Source organism: Narcine bancroftii, chromosome 12 (genome assembly GCF_036971445.1).
Source record: "Narcine bancroftii isolate sNarBan1 chromosome 12, sNarBan1.hap1, whole genome shotgun sequence".
NCBI classification, from domain to species: Eukaryota; Metazoa; Chordata; class Chondrichthyes; order Torpediniformes; family Narcinidae; genus Narcine; species Narcine bancroftii.
In genome coordinates, this window is record NC_091480.1 from 18875478 (window position 1) to 18898930 (window position 23453).

A 23453-nucleotide genomic window follows, 5' to 3' on the forward strand; every position below is an offset into this window, starting at 1 on the left:
TTCAGATGAAGATTGGTACTTTACTCTCGGCTTGGTGTCCAAGTCACTAATTATTACAATTTCAGGTGGTCCACAGAACTTAAATTATCTTATTTTTAGGCAGATATTGATCTTCTTGTGTTCTTATGTCCTTTTCCTTCTGGATGATGATTAGGTTAAGGTCCATTCACCTTGTATGCTTCAGTGACGGTGCAGGGTAGCCATTTTCCAAGGTGGGGCACAACTAACTTAAGGGGACCACAGACTGAAATAAAATATTTTAATGCATTTTATGTAGTCAGTAGGAGAGAAATAAAGAAGCAAAAGAGACAGAAGGAAGGGGGGTAGAGAAATAAAGAGAACTAGAGAAAAGGAGATGGGGGAAAAGTTGGGAGGGGGTATGGGGGGCTGGTTAGATTTTAATGGAGACCGGAGAAGTCAATGTTAATGCCATCAGGTTGAAGGGTGCCCCGTCAGAAGATGAGATGTCAATCCTCCAATTTGCAGGTGGTCTCAGTCTGTCAGTGCATGAGACCATGGATAGCATGGGAATGATGCGGGGAATTGAAAGGGGCGGCCACTGGGAGATCAACGCTGTTACTGCGGACGGAGCAAAGGTGCTCAACAAAGCTGCTGGGTGATAAACGGAGTGTCAAACCTGGTTGGGGGAGTAGAGGGGATGGAGGTTGGAGTGGGACGAATTACTGCAAGCAAGGAGGAAAGATTTGATCCAATGGCAAAGCTGGCGAGTTGGTTTATGTGGTGAGCATCAAGGACTCTTACTTTTGCTCCTTAGTGATATTTGATTCTCTTTGTATTGCAGTTTGTTTACATTTCTTTATGTTTACATGTGCAGCTGTGTCGTTTTTTTTGCACCCCCTTGTGGGAAGTCTGCCTCGCCTGCAGGAAGATGTCGTGCATGCCAATGAATCTGACCTCCAATGAATCTGACCTGCAATGAATCTGACTCCAATGAATCTGACTCCAATGAATCTGACCTGCAATGAATCTGACTCCAATGAATCTGACTCCAATGAATCGGACTCCAATGAATCGGACTCCAATGAATCTGACCTCCAATGAATCTGACCTCCAATGAATCTGACTCCAATGAATCTGACTCCAATGAATCGGACTCCAATGAATCGGACTCCAATGAATCGGACTCCAATGAATCGGACTCCAATGAATCTGACCTCCAATGAATCTGACTCCAATGAATCTGACTCCAATGAATCTGACTCCAATGAATCTGACTCCAATGAATCTGACATCCGAATCAGTCAGGAATCTCCGTTTGACATGAAGAACAGTTCGACATTGGGTCCCTGTTGGCCAGGCCGGCGCGTGCGCATTTTCCGACCAGCCTTCAACCAATGCAACCCCCCACCCCCCTCCCTTAACCTGTTCATCGCGTGACATCAGAGGGGAGGAGGAGGAGCCCGAAAGGGAGTAGCATGGAGTGAGAGGGGGAGTGAGAGAGAGAGAGACAGTAGAGAGAGAGAGAGAGACAGTAGAGAGAGAGAGAGAGGCGTGGGCAGCGAGCACAAGCATGGAGCCGAAGCCATCGCCCTCAGCCTCCCTCGACAGCAAGCGATCGCCGAGGAGCTACGGGGCAGTGGAGGAGACGGAGTGGAGCAGGATGACCGCGGGCAAAGGCAAGTACCCGCCTCGCTCGCAGCCGTGTTCCACCGCAGCTCGGCTTGGAGATCGGGCGGGACGTTGCAGGTGGCGGAGGCGACACATTCAGGCACCGGGGCGGGGGGGTCTCGGTCAGGAAGGACCACACAGCTCAGATCTGGCCCTTGGTTTTGGGAGAGTGGGATCCAGCGCTGATGGGAGCGGGAAGAGGAGGGGAATCCCGAGAGAGCCTGCAGCCCAGGGCTTTCTTTCGATTGCGCGGCCAAAACCCATTCGTTGGTTGAAATATATTGTCTTGATGTGGATTTTTTTTCTCTCTCGTGGCAAAGTTTTCGGGTATTGTTTACTTTGGCCACGATGTTGGTCTTTAAATGTTGGGTCGGGCTTTTACTCACGCACAAACTTGGATGGCACTGCAGGGCAGTTCCGAAATGTTGCCATAAATAAGAGGGAATCCGTCCTGATCGGGTCAAGATGTAGCAGGTTACGCGACATGGATGGAAAAAGCAGTCTCCAAGCGAAATATTAATGGGCTTTATAATGATGGAAAGAGAAATGCCGGGGATTTAGAAAAAAACCCCAGCGAGTCCATCAGCATCGGGGAGGGGGGACTAAAGAAGCCGGGGGGGGGAAGAAAAGAAGCGGGGGGGGGAGAAAAATAGCGGGGGGGGGGAGAAAAGAAGCGGGGGGGGGGGGAAAGAAGCGGGGGGGAGAAAAGAAGCGGGGGGAGAAAAGAAGCGGGGGGGGAGAAAAATAGCGGGGGGGGGAGAAAAGAAGCGGGGGGGGAAAAGAAGCGGGGGGGGGAGAAAAGAAGCGGGGGGGAGAAAAGAAGCGGGGGGGAGAAAAGAAGCGGGGGGGGAGAAAAGAAGCTGGGGGGGGAGAAAAGAAGCGGGGGGGGAGAAAAGAAGCTGGGGGGGAAAGAAAAGAAGCCGGGGGGGAAGAAAAGAAGCTGGGGGGGAGAAAAGAAGCTGGGGGGGAGAAAAGAAGCCAGGGGGGGGGGAGAAAAGAAGCCGGGGGGGGGGGAGAAAAGAAGCCGGTGGGGGGGGGGGAGAGAAAAGAAGCCAGATGGGTGTTTTATTCATGCAAGCCTGGAAAATTCAAATGCATTTCCAATATCTTACTCCTGTAAACATGATAGTAAATCGTCCAAAGTAGCCAGCATGTTTGGGGGGGGGGGGGGACATGGGAGGGGAGGGAGGGCGGAGTAGGAAGCCGGTCCGAGTCAACAACTATTGACCATTTGCCCAGCGGACAAGCTTCATGGCCACAGAAGAGGAACGGGCAGGGTCCAACACAAAACGGGCAGCGAGAAGCAGTTTCTTTATAATCACGCCAGTCTTTGTAGAACAATGATGCAGAATCTCACCTGATGTTTGTTGATTTTCCAATGTTAATTGTTTGATAGAACAATCCACAGGAGTATATGTCATTAAATATTGCAGGTTTAGAATGGTCACCTGGAATAGAAAACGGTGGGTTGCCCTATTCCCCTGTAAAAGCAGCGCAGATTAAAGTGACCACTGTTAACTTGCAAATTGGGCCATTTTCCTTGGACAGAGACACTGCTTCATAATGCGATTGTGAACTTGACATCGAATCTCAGAGAAGTGATTCTTGTATAACTTTCGAAACACTCCACCGGAGTAAAATTCAGCGTGAAACCTTGGGTCAAATCAAGTTGAGTTATTGAGCAAGATAATGTGATTTCCAGGTTCTCATCTGTGAGGTCTGATAAAATGATTGTAGGTTTTAGTGATTGTAGTGGCGAATATTTTGATTAGCAATGACCAATAAAACACACAAACCCTGTGAAATAAGTATCAGTTTGGAAAATGGGGTCATTTATTCTCAAATGAGAATATTTTAACATCAATGGCATATGTTGAAATTTAACTATCGTAACAGGAAATATTTTGATATGTAAATAGATTATTCTCTTCGTTTAGTCAGTCACACACTCACACACAAAATACATTTATCTCACTGTTAGGTTGATGACTTGTAATATTTCTTATTCATCACCCACTATTCGAATGTGTAAAACTGAAATCATTTGTATGGTGAGGCATATTTAATCTTTTGAAGAATAGTTTTCATTTTTTTTTCTAATGCGGCCAACTTTACAAAAATACCTTCATGATTTATGCTTCCTTATCTAAAAATAATATTTTGTATCGCTTCTTACAATGGGATATGAAGTTTATTTTAGTTTCCGTCTGGAAAGTTTTTTGTATCTTTCAAAAAAGATCCTACTAGAACAAAATTAAATATAAAATCTTGGATCTGGAATGTGATAGGACAGAGTCCAGTGAAGAATCAGGCAATGTTTCTTTATTACTTCAAAAAATAGCTGAATTTGTTACCTTCAGTTGAGATGTTGTCTTGCCGACGTCTTGCATGTCCTGACTGTATGGAAGAATTTCACAAAGGTACATACCAATGACAAGGCCAGTGAATACTTGAGTGAAACACAAAAGTCTGCGGATACTGTGATTGTTGTGAAACACAGAAAGGCTGGAGGAACTTTTTCCATACCTTGAAGAGGGCCTAGGGCCAAAACATCAGTGATAGATCTTTAACTCTAATGGACTCTGTGAGACCTGCTGAGTTCCTTCAGCATTTCTGTGATTTTAGTGAATACTTGAACTTGACCAGACAGGGCAAAACTTCAATGTAGGCACATTACCTAAAAATTACCCAGGCACAAATTCAGAAATTTATAATGATCAGTATGGACAGTCACAAATTTCAAGAGGACACAGAAAGAGGTGAAACTAGTTCAACAAACAGCATGCAAAATTAGGAGAGAGACATTATGTTTTTGAATAGGAAGATTGAAGATAAGCAAGAGAATTCAATCTTAACATTTTATAGGGCCCCACGTGAAGAATTGTGATCAGTATTTTTTTAGGAAGGGTATTAAGACCCTGAAGAAGGTTCAGTGAGATTTTCTAGGAGGTTATCAGCAATTAAAAAAAAACGAGTTATGTTGAGAAAATAGAGAAATTTGGATTGCTCCCCCCAACGAGTGGAGAAATTGGAACAGTAAATCTAATTGTGGTATTTAAAAGCATGAAGAATTTTGTTAAAGTAGATTTTTAAAAATATGTTTCCAGAATCAGATGCCCCAAGTGAACCTTGGGAACATGTCAAAGGTAATTAGAAAAAGAAGAAAGGTGACACGTTTGAACTGATATGGTTTGCATTCATTCCCAATAATAACTTTCTAAAAATACTCTGAAAAAGGGACAAGAAATGCAGGGGCTAAGTAGAAAGTACAAAAATATGGGTTTAATTGGAAAATTTGTCAAAGAGCCAGCACATATATGATGGGCTGAATAGCCTCTTTTGATTCTGCATTGTTCTCAGTGATGAGTCCTAAGAGTCAAAGGAAGTGAGCAAAAAACACAATCAATTTACAAAGTAGGATCCAGTAAGAATTAATGAAGTCTGATGACAAATATTCCAAATTGTATGAAATTTTAACAGAGGGAAATTTGGAGAATAGGAGGATTATTTACATCATAGAAAGTGGTCTTCGGGGAGTCACGTGATGGAGTAGTGGCCGGTAGGGTAAAACCAGCCCTCTCCAGAAAAAAGAAAAAAAAGTCAAGAAAAGACAAAGCTTAACAAATATAAAGTATAAAAAATAGAAGATAAAGTTGCAGAGAAGAGAAAGAAGATGGCACCCAAGAAGGAAAAAGTAAAAACAACAGGGAAAAAAGAAAAGTCACTGACCGGAAAAGAAAGAAGGCCTTACCTGCACAAAGGAACGGGGAGCCATGGTGGCGAAGAGCGCCCGATCTCTGAGGTTGGTGACCCGCGGAGTTGCGACCCCCCCCGACCAGTGGACTGCAAAAATGACTCTCTAAGCCAAACAAAAGTCCACAATCAAAGGTAAAAAGAAACACTGACGGGAGGGGGGGTCAGCTGAGGAGTGGGAAACCACGGCGCGACCAGCTGAGGGACGCCCGACACCAGGGCTCTCAGCTGGAAGATGAGGAAGTCTGCACGAGAGGGAGTGAGGAACCAGGTGAGGAAGAAATCCGACGGGGTGAACGGCAAGAGGAGCAGCAGCAGGAGGCCCGACAGATCAGCAGACCAGGAGGGGGGAGGATCAACAAGAAGAGGCCCAGCAAGAAGAGGCCTGACAAAGTGATACAAGCAACTCCTCAGGAGAATCAGAAGAGACACAGATACAAAGAGGAGAAGACGACACAAACATAGGTACAGACACAGAAGAAGAGGAAGAAGACCAAGATCTTCACAGTGAAATAGAAGGTAAAACAGATGGACAGAATATAGATAAAGCTTTTTTTGAAGAACAAATGAGAGCATTAAAAGAATGGTTGTCATTAGAATTTAGTGCAATTTTTAAAAAAAATGAAAAGAACAGAAGATAAAATGCGAAGTTTAGAATGGGTCATGAGGGAAATAGGGAAAAGATTAGAAAATGTGGAAGAACAAGAAAAGGCTGTAGAAATGGAAGTAAACGACTTAAGAGGAAAATTGGAAGAAAGTGACAAAAAAATTAAAGAGACACAAGAGTTGTTAGCTCAGAAAATTGATATGTTGGAAAATTATAGTAGGTGAAACAACATAAAAATAGTGGATCTGAAGGAAGATGAAGAAGGCACAGACATGAAGGAATTTATAAAAGAATGGATCCCGAATGTCCTGGGTATGACAGAAATGCAGGAAGAAATGGAAATAGAAAGGGCACACAGAGCACTAGCTCCGAAACCACAGACACATCAAAAACCAAGATCTGTCTTAGTAAAATTTTTGAGATATACGACAAGAGAAAATATATTGGAGCGGGCAAGGAATAAAGTTAGAGAAGATAATAAACCATTGGAATATAAGGGTCAAAAAATATTTTTTTACCCAGACATAAGTTTTGAACTCTTAAAGAAGAGAAAAGAGTTTAATACAGCAAAATTGATTCTGTGGAAAAAAAGGTTATAAATTTATGTTAAGACATCCAGCTGTGATTAAAATATTTATACCCGGGAGCAAAACAGACCGTTTTCAGATCCGGAGAATTCGCAGAACATTTGCAGGATAGAAGGAGAGATGAAGAGATGTAATAAGAATGAAGAAAGGTGATAAGGTATATATAAAAATGTAAAAACAATGTATATGTAAAGAACTAAAGAGGGAAAAGAGAGGGGAAGGAAGGAAGTAAGGGGGAAAAAAGGGGAGTGCTTTGTGTATAAAAAAAAAAGTATTTTCTGGGATGGTTGGGTGGGGAGAGAATAACCGTCACTGTGAAATCAGTTGATGCTTGCGAGCAAGATCACAACCCAAATGGAAAGGGAAGTTGTGGTTGCCCAGCAAGGGATAAGGGGCAACTCAGAGAGGGGGGGCATTTGGGGTTAGGGTAATATTGGGTGTGGGAATTGTTGGAGTATTTTATGTTTTAAATGTATTGTCATACATTGAGTTTAAAAAGGGAAAACTGAGAGATGATAATGGGAAAAAGGGGATGGAGGTGGTGAGGAAGCAGAAAAGAGGTGTAAACAAGACATGATGGCCACTTTGAACTATATGACTATAAACATTAGTGGAATGCATAACCAAATTAAAAAGGAAGAGGCTATTAAATTTACTGAAAAAATAAAATATAGATATAGCATTTGTGCAGGAAACACATCTAACTGAAGTGGAACATAACAAATTAAAGAGAGTCTGGGTAGGGCACGTAACGGCAGCATCATATAATTCAAAAGCTGGAGGTGTAGCCATATTAGTTAACAACAAACACAAGGTTACGCATAATACAGTATAATTGGTTACATGGGTTACATATCACTTCTCCAAGATTATCAGATAGATGTTTTCGCTGTAAGAAGGAAATAGGAACAACAATACATACAATTTGGGCATGTACGAAAGTGAATATGTTTTGGGAAGATCTAAATCAGATATTAAATAAAATCACAAAAAATAACATACCAAAAAATCCAGAGATCTTTCTTTTAAGTAACATAAAGAGTCATGAATTAAGCCTCAAACTGGATAAAGCGCAAAAAAGATTCATTATGATAGCCTTAGTAGAAGCAAAAAAGTCTATAATGTGAACTTGGAAAACAGAAGAGAGCCAGAGAATACAGCAATGATACATAGAAATGAATAAATGTATTCCATTGGAAAATATAATGTATAATTTAAAAAATAAAGTCACATTATTTGAATAAATTTGGGAACCATACATGGAACATAACAGGGAGAGCTTGCCTCGGACCTCCACGCCCTAAAATGATAAGAAGACAAAATGATTTGATTCAGTGTGTAAAAGTAGATGACACATTTTTCTTGTTTATTTTTCATTGTGTGAAGACATTGTTTTATAGTTTTATTGTATTGTATATGTTGAATATTTATTGGTTTTGGAGGGGGGTGGGAAGGGGGGGAGGGAGGGTAGGGGGGAAAAAAAGGGAGAAAATGCCACTGGGTATATTTAATGAGAAACATTGTATATATTTTGGTTGATCTGGTTCACAATGTGAAAAATTAAAAAAAAATTTTAAAAAGTGGTCTTCAGCAAGAGAGAATTAAAGAAAAACTCAAAGGCTGTAAATCTCTTGTAGAAGCTGATAAGAGCCCAGAGGACCCCAAAACCCAGCAGCAATAGATATTCACCAAGACAAATGGTTACTTAAGCAAAAGTTGCTTTTAATTATCTTTAAACATGAAAATAGAATCACACTTTAATTTAACTTAACTAACCTAGCTTAACCCCCTTCTAATTCTAAGCTCACATGTGTGTAATGTGTATGTAAGCTCAGAAAAGTTATTTGGTTCACAGTCCAATCTCACTTCTCATTCCTCCAAGTTCACTGGTTACAGGCAATTCTTATACTGTGCACAGAATTTAACATTTATAATGTTCACCAGGCTTTGGTGCTTGAAAGGTAAATGATTACCACTCAGGAAGGTTCTTATCAGTTTTCAGAGAGAGATTTGTTGTTCCAGGACATCCACAACTGATTCCTTTTTAATCAGCCACTCCAGTGTCTTGCTGACAAATCTTGCCCATTCAGGGTTCTCCAGATGATAATCTCCTTCTTTCGGGTCACCACAGAGTTCCTTTTAGTTTTACTTATTCCAAGTGAAACATTAGACAGCCAGTCCTCTCCTCTTGCATGAACCACAAGGGCTTTGACCAGGCCATCTTACAAATGGAGCTTTCCATAAGCTTGCCAGCTTGTCCTGTTCCTGTCCTAGCTGCTTCTGCTGGCTCTAACACTGTAGAAGAAGTCTTTCTCTCTTTCTTAGAGAGAAAGCCTGTTTGACTCTCTCTGCTTGCAAAACCACATGACCCTCTTAGAACAGCAAGTTCTCTTCCAGACAATCTGCAGCTCCAACAAGATCTTTCATCTGTTGTCTTTTGTAAATAACAATCCATTAGTGAAGTCTCTTGAGCGCTCTTCAAAGCTCTTGCAAAAGTTGTGGGCCGATATGTCTCGCGTTAGCAGAGCTCCAGTATTTCAAATAAGATCTGTTCTAAGGTTCTAACAAACCTTTTCCAATTGATCTCACAAAAACATTTGTATATACTCTCTCACAGAGCTGAAACACAAAACTCTGCAGATGCTGTGATTGTTGAAAAAACACAGCCTCAAGCCCAAAATTATGGTAATATATCTTTATCTCCTATGGATGCTGTGAGGCCTGGTGAATTATTGAAGAGGCTATGCACAGATGCTTATAGCAGTGGTGATTTGAGAAAATCTATAAATGCAGAACTTAGAAAAATACATAGCTGGAATAAGTTTGTATGACACAAAGTTCTAACTTTAATGACAGGAGAATAGTGCAGTTCAAACCATGAAATGATGGAAAACATTCACAATGTATTAGTACCGTGTTGTAGAACAGGCAGTGGAAGAGGCCACATTGAATTTGTGATGAAGGATGGAACAGACTCATTTTGGGCTATGACTAAACCAGAATTAATTTACTGTTTGATGGTAAGGGAATTTCTTGTAAGCAGTAACTATGATAAATTGAATTTGTTATTAGGTTCGAAAGGACGAAGGAGAGTCATAAACCAAGCTTTTAAATTCAATTTAATTTACTTAATTTTATTTAATTTAGAAATACAACATGGTAACAGGGCCACAAGCATTCAGTGCCCAAATACACCCATATGACCAATGTTACATTTTACATTTTTGGAATTTGTCTTTAGTAAGATGAATGTTGTGGAGTAGAAAAATGGGCAGAGCTGAGGTGTTAATGGGTAAGCCCTTCTAGAAAACAGTCGTGAGCGAACTATTTGGTATTTGCAAAAACCAGAACATGTATTTGAAAAGCAGAGCCCCAGGGGAAAACCCATGCAGACACGGGTAGAACATACAAACTCCTTAAAGATAGCGTGGGATTTGAACCCTGGTCCCGATCGCTGGCACTGTAAAGCCGTTGCGCTAACCTTGTCACCCTTGCTAAAAGAATCAATGGGTGTGATCCTGTGGGAGACCTCGTGCATGTCAGCCAAGCATTCACGCTTACTGTTCATGACAACACGGCTCCTAACATCTTCTTACCATCACTGCTGCAGCCCCTCTATTGGCATCAATTAGGCCGCAGGTAGCGAGGACCCTCTGACGGCTTATCCTCTCCGATGTTTCTCCCCTCTTTCTCAAAACAAATCATTTTAAAAATTCAAAGTATTTATTAAATATATTAAAAAAAAATTAAAAATACTTTAAACACAGACATTAACTGGAAACATTAATAAATGAAGTGTAACAAAACCCAGCCATTTACCTTCATTGCCTTTATAGTGGAGGTCAGAGACCCCCCTTTCAGATGAAAGATGAGGCCACATGAAATATATTGGCTGGAGCTAGAGGGAAACCAATGGGCCAGAAATGAAATATAATTGACCTGTCTGCTCAGAATTCTCTGGATGTCCCTGAACTCCCTGGTGTATGTAGTGGAATGTCAGTTGTGCTCATGGCTTATCATGGCCTCTACACCACAGTGGAGAAATGTAGGCAATGCCATAATGTAGATTCACAATATGTTGTTAAATTGCTGCTGGATATTTATTTTACTCTGGGGGAGGGGAGGAATAGAGATAAATTGGTGCTGTAATAGGGAACATTAAAATGAATCAGCCGGGGATCTTCGTGAATTGAATGGATATTTAAAATTATAATGGCAATAGTAGGAGAAACCAAAATAAGTTGGCCTCTTCCCAAAGGTATTAAAAAAAAATACAGTAGTTGGTGGTATGCGAATCCTTTCAAGTTGAAGTTCTAGCTTCAGGAACTGTGCCTTTCGATTGGGAATGCTTTGCATTCAATATTTTCAGTTGTTACTTCATTACTTCAAGAGAAGAAAATAGTTGCGTAATTGTGAGGAAATTAGACTGGACAACAAGTTTTTTTCAAAAGGTTTGCTTCCTGAAAAAACATTGGGGATTATAATATTGACAATATCAAGCCGAACCCAAAGATAATTTTCAGATTTTCTGTGTCATGTAGAATGTTGGAGAAACATTAAATGAACTTTTATTAAATTTGGCATGTTTAATCGCTTAATGATGCGGACACATTGATTAGTTCAACTGACCTAAAAATGATTTGCCTCTGATGTTCATTTGGACTCCTCCGCATCTGATGCTTCTGGTGTCAGTGTCCAACAATAGTGGGCCAGCATCGATGGATTCTAGTTGCCCTGATGCAGCTTTTCCATGGTCAAAATGTCCTGGTGAAACTTTTCACCGTGTTCGTCACTGACTGCACCAGGAAGTCCAAGGGCGAAGGCAGAAAATGTATTTGCAACGACGTGCTGCACTTCGTGGTTTTGTATGGTTGAAGCATGTTAAAAATATGACAGGAAATCACAAAAATACATCTAAAGAAGTCAGTACGTGATAGGAACATTTTAAGCTGATTTTCATGATCAGCAGCTCAAAATCCATAAAATATACCCCAAAGTGTTCAGGAAGCAAAATCCTTGTTGCCAGTGTTCATCATCGTTACCAGGGCCTTCCTCAAATGCCTGCTCCCAGTGGCCGAAGAGCTTTTTTCCCCCAAATCACAGTGGGGATTTTGTCCTTTGGGAGCCACCGCTCAATGATTTCACCTCAAGTGCACTGACACCAGCCTTTTTGGGCAGCTGAGTGAACAACAGAAGTTTTGAAGATCTGATTGTTAAAAAAGTTAAATTTGGCATGTCTACAGGGCAGCTTTGATTTCATGTAAACCTACACCAGGTATCTCAAAGCAACAGAATGAAATCACTGCTGTCTCATCCATCAGTGGGATAAATGAACTAACTTTAGCGTTCCACTCCCTGGTCAAATCTGGAGGGCTGAGTACAGTGAGGCATTGAATTACATTCAGTCGGCTCAATCCTTCATCACTCACATGTCCCGACAGCAGACTTCCAAACATGCGCTCTATCCTGAACTCCATGAAAATGAGAGATTGCTAGAGAACAGAGGAAACAATTTGTTATACTTCTTTGAGAACACATACAGGGTTAGTGGGTTAATTGGTCACACGGGCCTATTTGGGCAGTGTGGGCTCGTGGGCCAGAAGGGCCTGCTACCATACTGTGTCTCCAAATTAAATTAAAGTGTAACGGCCACACTCTCTAATCGTATATCCCTGGGCTATGACTTTGCAAATGGTAGAATTCAGAATCAGAATTTATTGTCATGAACATGCCACAAAATTCATTGTTTTGCAGCAGTATCACGGTGCAAATACCACTTTAAATTACATTTCAAAATAAATAGTGCAAAAAATGGGAGAAAATGAGGTGGTGTCTGTGGTTCATTGTCCATTCAGGTATCTGATGGCAGAGAGGAAGAAGCTGACTCCTGGACCTCCTTCCTGATGGTAGCAGCGTGAAGAGGGCATGGCCTGGGTGGTGAGGATCCTTGAGGATAGAGGCTGCTTTCTTGTGACACCGCCTCTTGTAGATGTCCTCGATGGTGTGAAAACTGGTGCCCGTGATGGCGAAGGCTGAGTTAACAACCCTCTGGAGTTTTTTTTTCCTGTCCTGTGCATTGGCACCCTCAGTGATCCAAACAGTCAGAATTCTCTCCATGGTACACCTGTAGAGGTTTTTGAGAGTTTTCAGTGACATATTGAATCTCCTCAAACTTCTCACAAAGTATAGCCACTGGCGAGCAAACACAGAAGTGTAATGAAATTCTTGAGTAATTTACACTGTGTTGTATTCTCATTTTTCCTTATGAAAGGGCAAAGATGTCAGATGGTTCATTGTGTCTGTTCCCGCTCTCAGAGCAGCCCACCAGTCCCATTTCCCCAACTTCAGTCCTGGTAACCTCTTCTCTCCCATTAAAACCTGATTCTCCTACCATCCCCCACTCTCCCACAGTGATTCTCAACCTTTTTCTTTCCACTCACATACCACTTAATGTCACATGTACTCTGTGGTTAGTAAGGGATTGCTTAAGATGGTATGTGGGTGGAAAGAAAAAGTTTGAAAACCACTGTTTTAATCGTCCCTCATTGACTCGTTATGTGCATGGTTTCAGAACTCCAAAGAAAATGGGCCAATGACAATTTTTCTCAAGCAAAATATTTCAGTAACAATTGGGTCTGGAGTAGTGGTTCTCAACCTTTTTCTTTCCACTCACCTACCACTTTAATTAATCCCTATGGCATCGGTGCTCTATGATTAGTCAGGGATTGCTTACAGTAACCATTTACTAACCTAACAGCCATTATGTGACAACAATGTTTCCTGATGTGGCAAGGATGTTTTCCATGGTAGGCGATTCTCGGAAAGGAGTGCATAAGTTCAGGATAAAAGGGCGTCAATTTAAAACCGAGATGCAAAAAAGTTAATTTAGTCAGAGGTTTGTGTTTGTGGAACTTGTTGCCACGGGTGGCTGTGAAAGTGAGGTTGATGGGTGTATTTAAGGCAGAGATTAACAGGTATTTGATTAATCAGGGCATCAAGGGTTACAGGGAGAAAGCCAGGGAGTAGGGCTGAGTGGGTAGATGGATCAGCTCACGATTAGAATGGCGGAGCAGGCTCAATGGGCCATTGGGCCTACGTCTGCTCCTATATCGTGTGATCTTATTGTTAGAATATGGGAGTAAACCGAAGTGCCCTGAGAAGCCCATGGGAGACCACGCAGACACAACTTGGAGTGCAGCAGAGGTCACGATCAATCTGGAGCTGTAGGTGGGGAAGCTGCGCTCCCTGGTCTGCCATCCATGGAGAAGAAGGTAAATATATTCTCAAATTAATCTCATTACAAAATTCAAAATTTATAATATTAATAATATACTTATTGTTTTGGTACCAGGAGCACAAGGCATGCTTGTACTGACAATATACAAAACTAACAGAGCAATTAACATCTCAAAAATATAACACTACATAATCCCATGTGGAAACAACTCAATCAGTAATAATTAAAGATTAATTAATAATTGCACTTATACTAGCAGCAAAATTAACTTAATAATAGGCGTAACTTGCTGATTTTGGATGTTTAAGAATGTTAGGAATTGTGTGTAGTGGTTAGTGGAAATAAATTGGGAATAAATACATGAAGTATTTCTAAAGCTTTTTGAAGTTATAGAATAGATACTAGAATAATCAATGAATTGCTGGAGAAGCTTGCCAGGTCAGGCAGCATCCATGGGTAGAAATGGTCTCAATGCTTTTTGCTGGAGGAGGGGAGGAGGTGGTGGTGATATGATATTTACAAAGGTGGAAAGAAGCTGGGTAGTAGCCAAGAAGTGATAGTGATTTGGACTGAAGGTTGGAGCGGTTGAGAGACAGGTAGAGGGAGATCCTACTGCAAGGTGTGGGTAGGGGTGGTGGAGGGTGGTGGGGGGGTGTTGTGGGGGGGAGCTGGAGAGAAAGGTTAGTACAGGAATGTGGTGATACACCACTAGCCTACTGCAGGGGCGACCTGTGTACCTGCAGGAAGATTAACGGAGGACAGACCACACCTGGCCGGCTGTCAATCATCCACAGGGATATAAGCCACATCCAGCCCCTCAAGGTCAGTCACACGGAGTTGCAGCTGACTACAGCAGAAGACTTTAATTAGAATAATGACTGTTGTTCAGTCTTTCAAAGTTTTTGTCTGCTTACTGTCACCGCAGTGCATCACAAGGAGTAGTTAAAGAAGTGACAGTGGAACCAGATGGAGGCCCAGGTTACCTAAAATTTGATAAATGTGCATCTCTTTTTCCTGGATACTTGCACAGTTACAGCTGAGAGTTTACTAATCTTTATCCTCAATAAAATCTACTGGCCGCTTCCAGTAAGAAAAACATTTCAGATGTCTCTTAAATGATGAATAATTAACTAGGTTGTTCACATTAGATTTATGAAACCCTACCTTGATATTTCAGAAGTTTATTTAAACTTCAAAATCACATAAATCCTACATGCTGCCAAGGATAATATTATTTATTGTTTTCTGTTGTGATTCTTGGAACCATGGGTTACACTTTGAGGGCTGAATCAGCATTTTGATTTTGCTTTTTTTTAAAACAAATTTTAGACCCTCAGCACAGTAACCGGCCGCTCAGTTACACCAATTGACCTACAACCCCAGTACATTTTTGAAGGGTGGGAGGAAACCAGAGCACCCGGAGGAAACGCACGCAGACACAGGGAGAACATACAGACAGCACCGGATTCAAACCCCGGTCGTTGGCATTAACCACTACACTACCTGTAGGTACAAAGCTATATTAATCAGTAAAAATGAGGAAATAATAGACCCAGCAGGGAGATATGTAATGATAAAATGTCAGATATATTCGGAATTTTGGAATTTACTCAATGTATATTCACCTAACGAAGAAGATCAAAAATTTATACAAGATATTTTTTTGAAGATAGCAGACACACAAGGGAACATACTAATAGGAGGGGATTTCAACCTTAATTTGGATTCAAACATGGATAAAACTGGGAAAAAAATTAACAGAAAGAACAAAGTAACCAAATTTATAATTAAATCGATGCAAGAAATGCAACTTTTGGATATATGGAGGAAACAACACCCAAAGGAAAAGGAATATTCATATTATTCGGGTAGACATAAAACATACTCAAGAATAGACTTATTCCTGTTATCAGCTCGCATGCAAGACAGAGTAAGAAAAACAGAATATAAAGCTAGAATATTATCGGACCATTCACCCCTGATATTGACAATAGAGTTAGAGGACATCCCTCCAAGAATGTATAGATGGAGATTAAACTCCATGCTACTTAAAAGGCAGGATTTTAGAGAATTAATTGAAAGACAAATTAAAATGTACTTTGAAATAAATACGGAATCAGTGAAAGATAAGTTTATACTATGGGACGCAATGAAAGCGTTCATCAGAGGGCAAATAATAAGTTATGTAACTAAGATGAAGAAGGACTACAATCAGGAAACAGAGCAGTTGGAAAGGGAAATAGCATATATAGAAAAAGAATTAGCAATGAAGGAAGACACAACTAAAAGAAGAGAATTGGCAGATTAAAATATGAAATACTACAAACATATAAGGTGGAGAAGAACATAATGAAGACAAAACAGAAATATTATGAACTAGGAGAAAAAACGCACAAAGTTCTAGCATGGCAGCTTAAGATAGAACAAACTAAGAGAATGGTATTGGCATCAAGGAAAAAAGACAAACAAATCACATATAATCCAACGGAGATCAAGGAAAACTTCAGAGAATTCTACGAACAATTATACCAAACCAAAAAAAAAGGCTAATAATTTCAAATCTGGCTTTATACGTATTATTTAGCCTGTGGATATTTTATAATTCAATATATTTAATGTAGTTTTCTCATTTAAATTGTCCAATTATTTTATTAATATTGAAATGAATGTAAAATACCTCATTTTGTTTTTAATTCTACCACACCAGTTTACATGTGGCGCTGTTGAAGAGCTCATCATCATTTAGAGTGTTCTTTGTTTTTATGCAAAGTATTCACATTGAGAATGTATCACATGAGGACACAATCTCAGCTGCACACATTCTCCAAGCAGCACAATCCTGAAAACTCTATCTCAAAGGCTGATGAGCAGAGCACAAAAGATACACGAACTGGCCTATGCATCAGTATGCCGTAATCTCAGAATGCCTCAGGAAACTAATAAATTACGACCAAAGACTTGTCACTAATTCTTATGCCGACAAGGGCCGTGCATATCAAGATCCTCCAGGCAAAAATTAGACACTGGACTTTTTCAATGTGTAGGAAGAAATGTCAAAGGGATCAGCTAATATCTGCCCCTTTTCAAAAGACTGACACGGCATAGATTTGTGGCCCTATGTTAGTGCCACTGATGTTGTCATATCATGGAACGACCGACATACTGTCAATAATTTTTTGTCCTTTAAAGTCAGGTGCAGATGCTCTATTGGGGAAGAATTCATCTGAATCTTACAGATGAAGGAGAAACATATAATGTGATATCTGAAATTATTTCAATAAAACAATGAAAGCAAACTGTAAAGGAAAGATACATGATTTACTGAGAGCTCAGAGTCCATGGATACTCAATATATTAAACACGTTGAAGGAAGAGAGATTTAATTTTTAAATGTAAACATAGAGCACAGTAACAGGCCATTTTGGCCCAGGAGCCTATGTCACCCAATTGACCTACAATCCCCAGTATGTTTTGAAGGGTGGGAGGAAACCGAAGCCCCAGGGGAAAAGCCCATGCAGACATGGGGAGAACGTACAAACTCCTTACAGACAGCATGGGATTCAAACCCCAATGCGGTAAAGGCATGGCACTAACCACCACACCAACCGTGTCGCCCGAGGCATCTAAAGTGTACAGTGTTTGCCTAACTAATACATGATTTTGGTATGGTTGTGTGTGGTGTGCAGAGGGAGGTGGTCAATTCAGGAGAAGGAATTTTCACATGCGTTTCCATGTCCCACATCATTGTCACTTCAGGGGGTTTGTCTGCACTGGGAAACAGTCATTAATACAAACTCTCCCAATCCTGAATCAAGCCTGGCCCAAAATAAAACTCCCAATCTCTACCCCAAATCTCCAGCCTGATCCCAAGGATGGCTGACTGCTGTAATTTGAACCATCTCCTTGCCTGCCCTCAGTGGTCTTTCGTGACCATTTCTGTGTCCAGTAACCAGATCCTCCTCAGTTCCAGTTACTCCCCAACTGAGCATCCCTGTAAACAAACAGCCTTGGACCACACAGAACCTGCAAGTTTTATTCTCTTGCACATGACGTTTATAGGCACTCTAAAATTCCATCGTTTCTGGTGCTCAAAATAAAATGCCACTAAATTAATGTACCTTTCTTGTCTCCAAACAATTTCCAGGCACAAGCCTCACTTTGACACCTAATCCAAGCAGAATACCTTCAACGAGGCATCACTCTTTCAGGACTGTGTTAAAGACTCAGCTAAGCTTGTGTGTTAAATCTCCTGACAGAGAGGCAGCTGCTAACGGTTCAGTCCAGTTAACAATGTCCACTCAAGCATAAAATGCAATTCTGAACTTCCATGATCATTAATGAATTTCATGCAGTCTTAGCAAAGCCATTATTAGTGAAATGATTGCCTTAATGTAGATTTAGACCCAACCACCTGGGAGGAAACTGTCCAGAAGCTTCCTTCATTCGGATTAGAAAGGGGTGCTGCTCTGTTCTCGCTGCTGCGATCAGGAACGAGGTATAGGTCCCTCAAGACTCAGACAACCAGGTTCGGGAATAGCTGCCTCCCCTCCACCATCCGACTCCTCAACAACAAATTCAATCAGGGACCCATTTAAGGACTCTTGGACTTGATTTTTTTTGTCTCTCTGTATTGCACAGTCAGTTGGCTTACATTTCTTTATTTGTATACTTGTGTACGGTTTTTTTTGGCACTACCAATAAGCAGGAAAAAGAACCTCAGGGATGTAATGTGATGTCATGTATGTACTCTGACCATAAACCTGAAATCTGGTCATTTGACCCATTGCTGGTAATGCAAGTTAGAAAAGGCAACACAATGAACAAAAATGCTGGAGAAACTTAGCAACTGTCCTTATGTAGCAGAGATGAAGATACACGGTCAACATTTCAGTCGTGAGCCGCTTGTCAAGGAATGAGCGAAAAAAGCAAGCGGGGAACTGGGCTCCGAGGACAAAGACCCTGAGGTGAAAACCTACTCACTCCTTTTCCACTCTGGAGCCATTTCAATGAATGGAAGTGTAACTTCACAATTAAACTTTCATCTGCAATCAGATTTCATATTAATACTGAGGTCATGCTGAAATATTCAAAAGCCCATGAATGAAAAAATTAAAATAACTTCGTGACTTGGTTCCTTTATGATTCTAAGGCCCAGGACAGTCACCATCACAATATTATGGCAACCAGTTTGTCTGATTAGAGCATGATAACACCTTAGAACATTATTTAATTTTGCCTCTTTCCACTGATTTTGGAGCAATAATATCTCATGCTACCAGGCCTTCAGAGTCGTGTTACTATCCTGTACCGAGCACTACCAGCAAGCAGGTGTGAGAAGTGACGATCAGGAAACCTTCAGTGCATTTCCTAAATACTATCAAACCCCTGTTATCCAGAATTCTAGCAACAGGCGACCCCCAAGTAATTGGCAAACCAATCGCGGAAAATAAATGGGCAAAAAAATACGGAAGTTTAAAATTGGTGTGGCTTGATGTTAGTTGTGCATTCAAGCAACCAGAAAACTCACTTATCCCGCATCTACCAATCCCTGCAGGTGCCGGGTATCAGGGGTTTTATTGTATATGATAAAGATAATGACGTGCAGCAGTTAGCAGCGTATCTTATCCCTCCTCCCTGCAAGTGTCCATGTAGCTACTGAGAGAAGGCACCTTATTGGAGTATAGATGCTCTCAAGAAAGATGGAAATTCTAATTTTTACAGTTTATCCAATGTGGCTTTACTATCTCCACAGTGGCAGGACAGCTTGACATCATCTCCATGGCTGATATGACCACGACTCCGGATGAAATTGAGATGGAAATGACACGAATCCAGCAACTTCGGGAGGTGTTGGTCAGGAGGGAATCTGAACTCCGATTTATGTACGTATTTGCGCGTCTGATTCACCATGAAACTTGAACATATTTTCCACAGATGAACTACAAGTGTGTTCTCAATAATGGAAAAGTTAACATCATAATGCAAGATTTTTAAAAATTGGTTTGATTCAGGGTCATTTTTTTTATTGTATTATGCCAAATGTCTAATTGTCAGTTCTTTTAAAAAAAACAGTCAAGATACAGGAAAACTCCTGGTATCTGGCACTTAAAGGGGATTGGTAGATGCCGGAGAAGTGAGTTTTCTGGTTGTTTGAGACTCACTCTTAACAATGCTTAACTAATATACCTGCATTAAGAAGAAACAGTTTAAAGGACAAAAATACCATACTTACAATGAACAAAATTCACGTATGAATATATAAACCTTAAAGCATTTTACTTTATTTTCAGTCACATTCTTTGAAATGATTTAACCATCGCTACATCTGCAGGTTCCTCCCCCTCCACGGAGCCACCCAACAATGAACAATAACATGGCAATTCACTCCCCTCCCCCAAGTTTACAGATAAAGCTTACTAATATATTTATTAATACATTAATAAAAATAAGTACTCTTACTAAGCAGGGATAAGGAGACATGTTAAGAGAGTCACCCTCACGGCGAGTGGTATCAACCAGCTCTTCATCCTGGGCGATGCCACTTTATTCAAACACAACTTTGTTCAAGCAGTCGCTACGAGCAAAGCCCGACCAAGGCCCTCCACAGACTGAATATTTGCTCCCATCTTCACCAAAGGTTTATGTGTTACTTCAGAATTAGAATTTAGAATTTTAAACTTTTATTTAATTTTTTATTTCTACTTATTTATTTCCATTTGTTTACTTATTTATTTTCCTCTATTGTTTTCGCCAGTTGCTTGAGGTTTCCGCTTGCTTGAATTCCAGATAACAGGGGTTATCATGTATATTCATTTTCCTTTTTTGTTGTTGTCCAAAAGCACAGCTAACAAGAAAGTAAAGGTCTGTGCAATGATTTCCATTTCTTCTGTTCTTCATGAATCTAGATGCAAATCTCTGTTGCAATTTAACAGGAAATAGGTTCAGCATTGAAAATGATGGCTCTCCACCATAGGGGCCCATTTTCATATTTGGAGACTCACAAGAGGCTGCAGATGTTGGAATCTGGAGCAGACAACGAGCTGCTGGGTCAGGCAACATGCCTGCGAGGATTTTCCCTGGGGTCTCCGGCTTCCTCCCACCATTTGAAATGTACTGGGGAGTAGGTTAATTGGGTGTAAATTGGGTGGCATGGACTCATGGGTTGAAATGGCCTGTTACCGTGCTGTATGTCTAAGTAGTTGTCGTAGGCTTGTCCTTGAACCTGCGCTGCTACTTAAAAACAACATAACTATGAACATCGTAGGAACAGAAGCAGCACGTCCCGAGGCCACTGTAAATGACTGCTGCGCTGCCATTTTGTCCCTTAGCCGCCACCATCCCCCCACAGGACAGTGAAATATCACAAAATTAAACTATCTCTCTGACACGCACTTCTCCAATTACACAAAACTACTTAAAATGTATATAAAACAGTGCCACAATACATTGGTTTTCAGAGAATGGGCCATAGTTACAGGGGAGGCAGGTTAAAATATGTCTTTAGGTGTAAAAATGTCCACTAGAGTCCGTTCACTTGACCCGAAGAGGCCGCTGCAGGCTACTACCGCGCCGCCATCAAGGCCAGATTTACTGGATATGCCACAGCATCTCCCCCATGAGGCCCCAGTGCTCTTGAGGACCCCTGAACTGGGCCCTCAACTCTGCCTCGCCGGACACCTCCTCCAGGATGCCTCCTCCCACCGCGCCGTGCTGTCTTCTTGACTCCCGGCCACAGGCAACGTCAACTCCGGCACCAAAGACTGAAGGCCACATCGCCCCGCAGAGGCCTCGATCCCTCGGTCCGCAGCGTAAGCTCCGTTCCCCCGGTCATCCGGTCTGTACACTTGGTGGCCTCTTTTGGAGGTCTACTCTTGTTTGGAGTTCCCCAAATTTCAACGCCTGACTCTGTGTATTCCAGGCTCCATCCTCATCAACTCAGGGATTGAGCATGGCACTGACTTGGGGAGGGTTCCTACAGCACCCGCTCCGGAGAGGCCGCTGAGGCCATCTTGGATAGTTTAAATCTAAATATAGAATAAATTAGATGAACAGGCCCTCTGGCCCACGAATCTATGCCATCCATTCAACCTACAGCTCCTGTATGTCTGTGGATGGAAATGGAGAGTCAAAGTTTCAGGTTAAGACAACTTTATTGGTATTTGATGCAAAATCTTGATTTAATTTTCATGGAATCATACACATCTTTCCTTTTTCACCACGATTTTACCCTTCTTGCATTTTTCTGCATTGTTACACCATTGCCCATCGTGTTCCACTGACAAAACAAATTGATGTGTGTGCTCTAGATACATATTGAAAGCCACATGAACCTATTATGGGACCCATTAAGAAATAAGTTGTTTACTAATCATTAGGAGATGCAAAGCATTTTGTGGCACACAGCTTCTTAGAGCCAGTGCCGCATTGAACTTTATTATATGGCCAAGTATCCACACATTGGACATAAGCAATGTGGCCTTCAAGTGCTGAATGCTCACAGATGATTAGTTATCTGTATTTGAATTTTACATCATTCTTAGACTTTTGATATAAAGTTGCCCTTTGTGTCCTTGACAAGAGCAGCCCACATGAGAAAAGCTCCAAATGAAAGAGGAGAGATTTCCATGATGTATTTAAGATTTCTATCCGGTTACCTTCCCTTTGGAGACCTGTCCCCAACGCGAGCCTGTTTCCTTGGAGAAAGGCAGGAAACATGATTACAGTCTGATCGTCAATGGACGATCGTCAATGAAGCCATGCCTGAGAAATGTGAAATTCAAGGAAGTTCATGCTGAACGATTGCCAAGATTGTAAATGGCAAGTTTTGTTAAATATCCACATCTGTGAAGGCTTTCATTCAAATGAGATGTCAATTTCTATCAGCAATTTTGTGGCTTTGGCAAAGCTAATTACAACGGATAGCAGCAAACAAACACACACATACTCCATTTAAAAACACATTTGAAGTAGTGAACAGTTCCTTGGTGATTAACATTATTCCCAGGAAGCCTCAGAAAGTACAGATTTCAGCTGCATCAGCTGATTTGTTCTGCAATTCATTCCTCTCTGTGCTTGTTGCGTGAAGACAGCCATCCTGGGGCTTCACCAGTTTCATTCAAAGAGGGAAAACCTTACTGTTCATCGGGAATGGGAAATGCTCAAATATTTCTGACAAACCACAATTTAAGACCTACGTTTTTCTACCAATTTTAGAAATTATTATAGAGCCGCACAATTATGGTATTTATCAGATTTTTACCAGACAAGGGAAAAACCAGACTGGATTAAGATAGAACTAGGAAAATGAAATAAACTATAAACCTAAGCAGAAGTGGGAAAAGGATCTAAACATAAAAATAAAAAATGAAGTCTGGGAAAAGTTATGTTCTGGAACTATGAAGAATACAATAAACAGTTGACGTGGACTTTTACCCCCTCCATAAATCTTCGTCCGCGAAGCCAAGCCAAAGACACATGATACAGTATAATTGGTTACACAGGGTATATAATCACTCCTCAAAAATTAAAAAAATGGGATTCAACATTATCGGATAAATGTTTTCGCTGTAAGAAGGAAATGGGAACAACACTAGATGCAATTTAGGCATGTACCAAAGTGAATACATTTTGGGAAGAACTA

At 41.0% G+C, this 23453-nt stretch overlaps 1 protein-coding gene across 4 annotated transcripts in view; it reads left to right on the plus strand.

Annotated features, from left to right (window-relative positions):
- The first annotated feature begins 1309 nt into the window (after positions 1-1309).
- The window catches only part of LOC138746950 (bMERB domain-containing protein 1-like), a 47053-nt gene continuing 24909 nt past the window's right edge, over positions 1310-23453 (plus strand). Inside the window, exons 1-2 of one of the 4 annotated variants that reach the window (XM_069905696.1) lie at positions 1310-1637; positions 19566-19695. In XM_069905696.1, coding sequence (XP_069761797.1) covers positions 1532-1637; positions 19566-19695 — 236 coding nt within the window. In that variant the 5' untranslated portion in view covers positions 1310-1531. The remainder of the gene's footprint in view (positions 1638-19565; positions 19696-23453) is intronic. The other 3 variants (XM_069905699.1, XM_069905697.1, XM_069905698.1) reach the window with 3 other exon arrangements.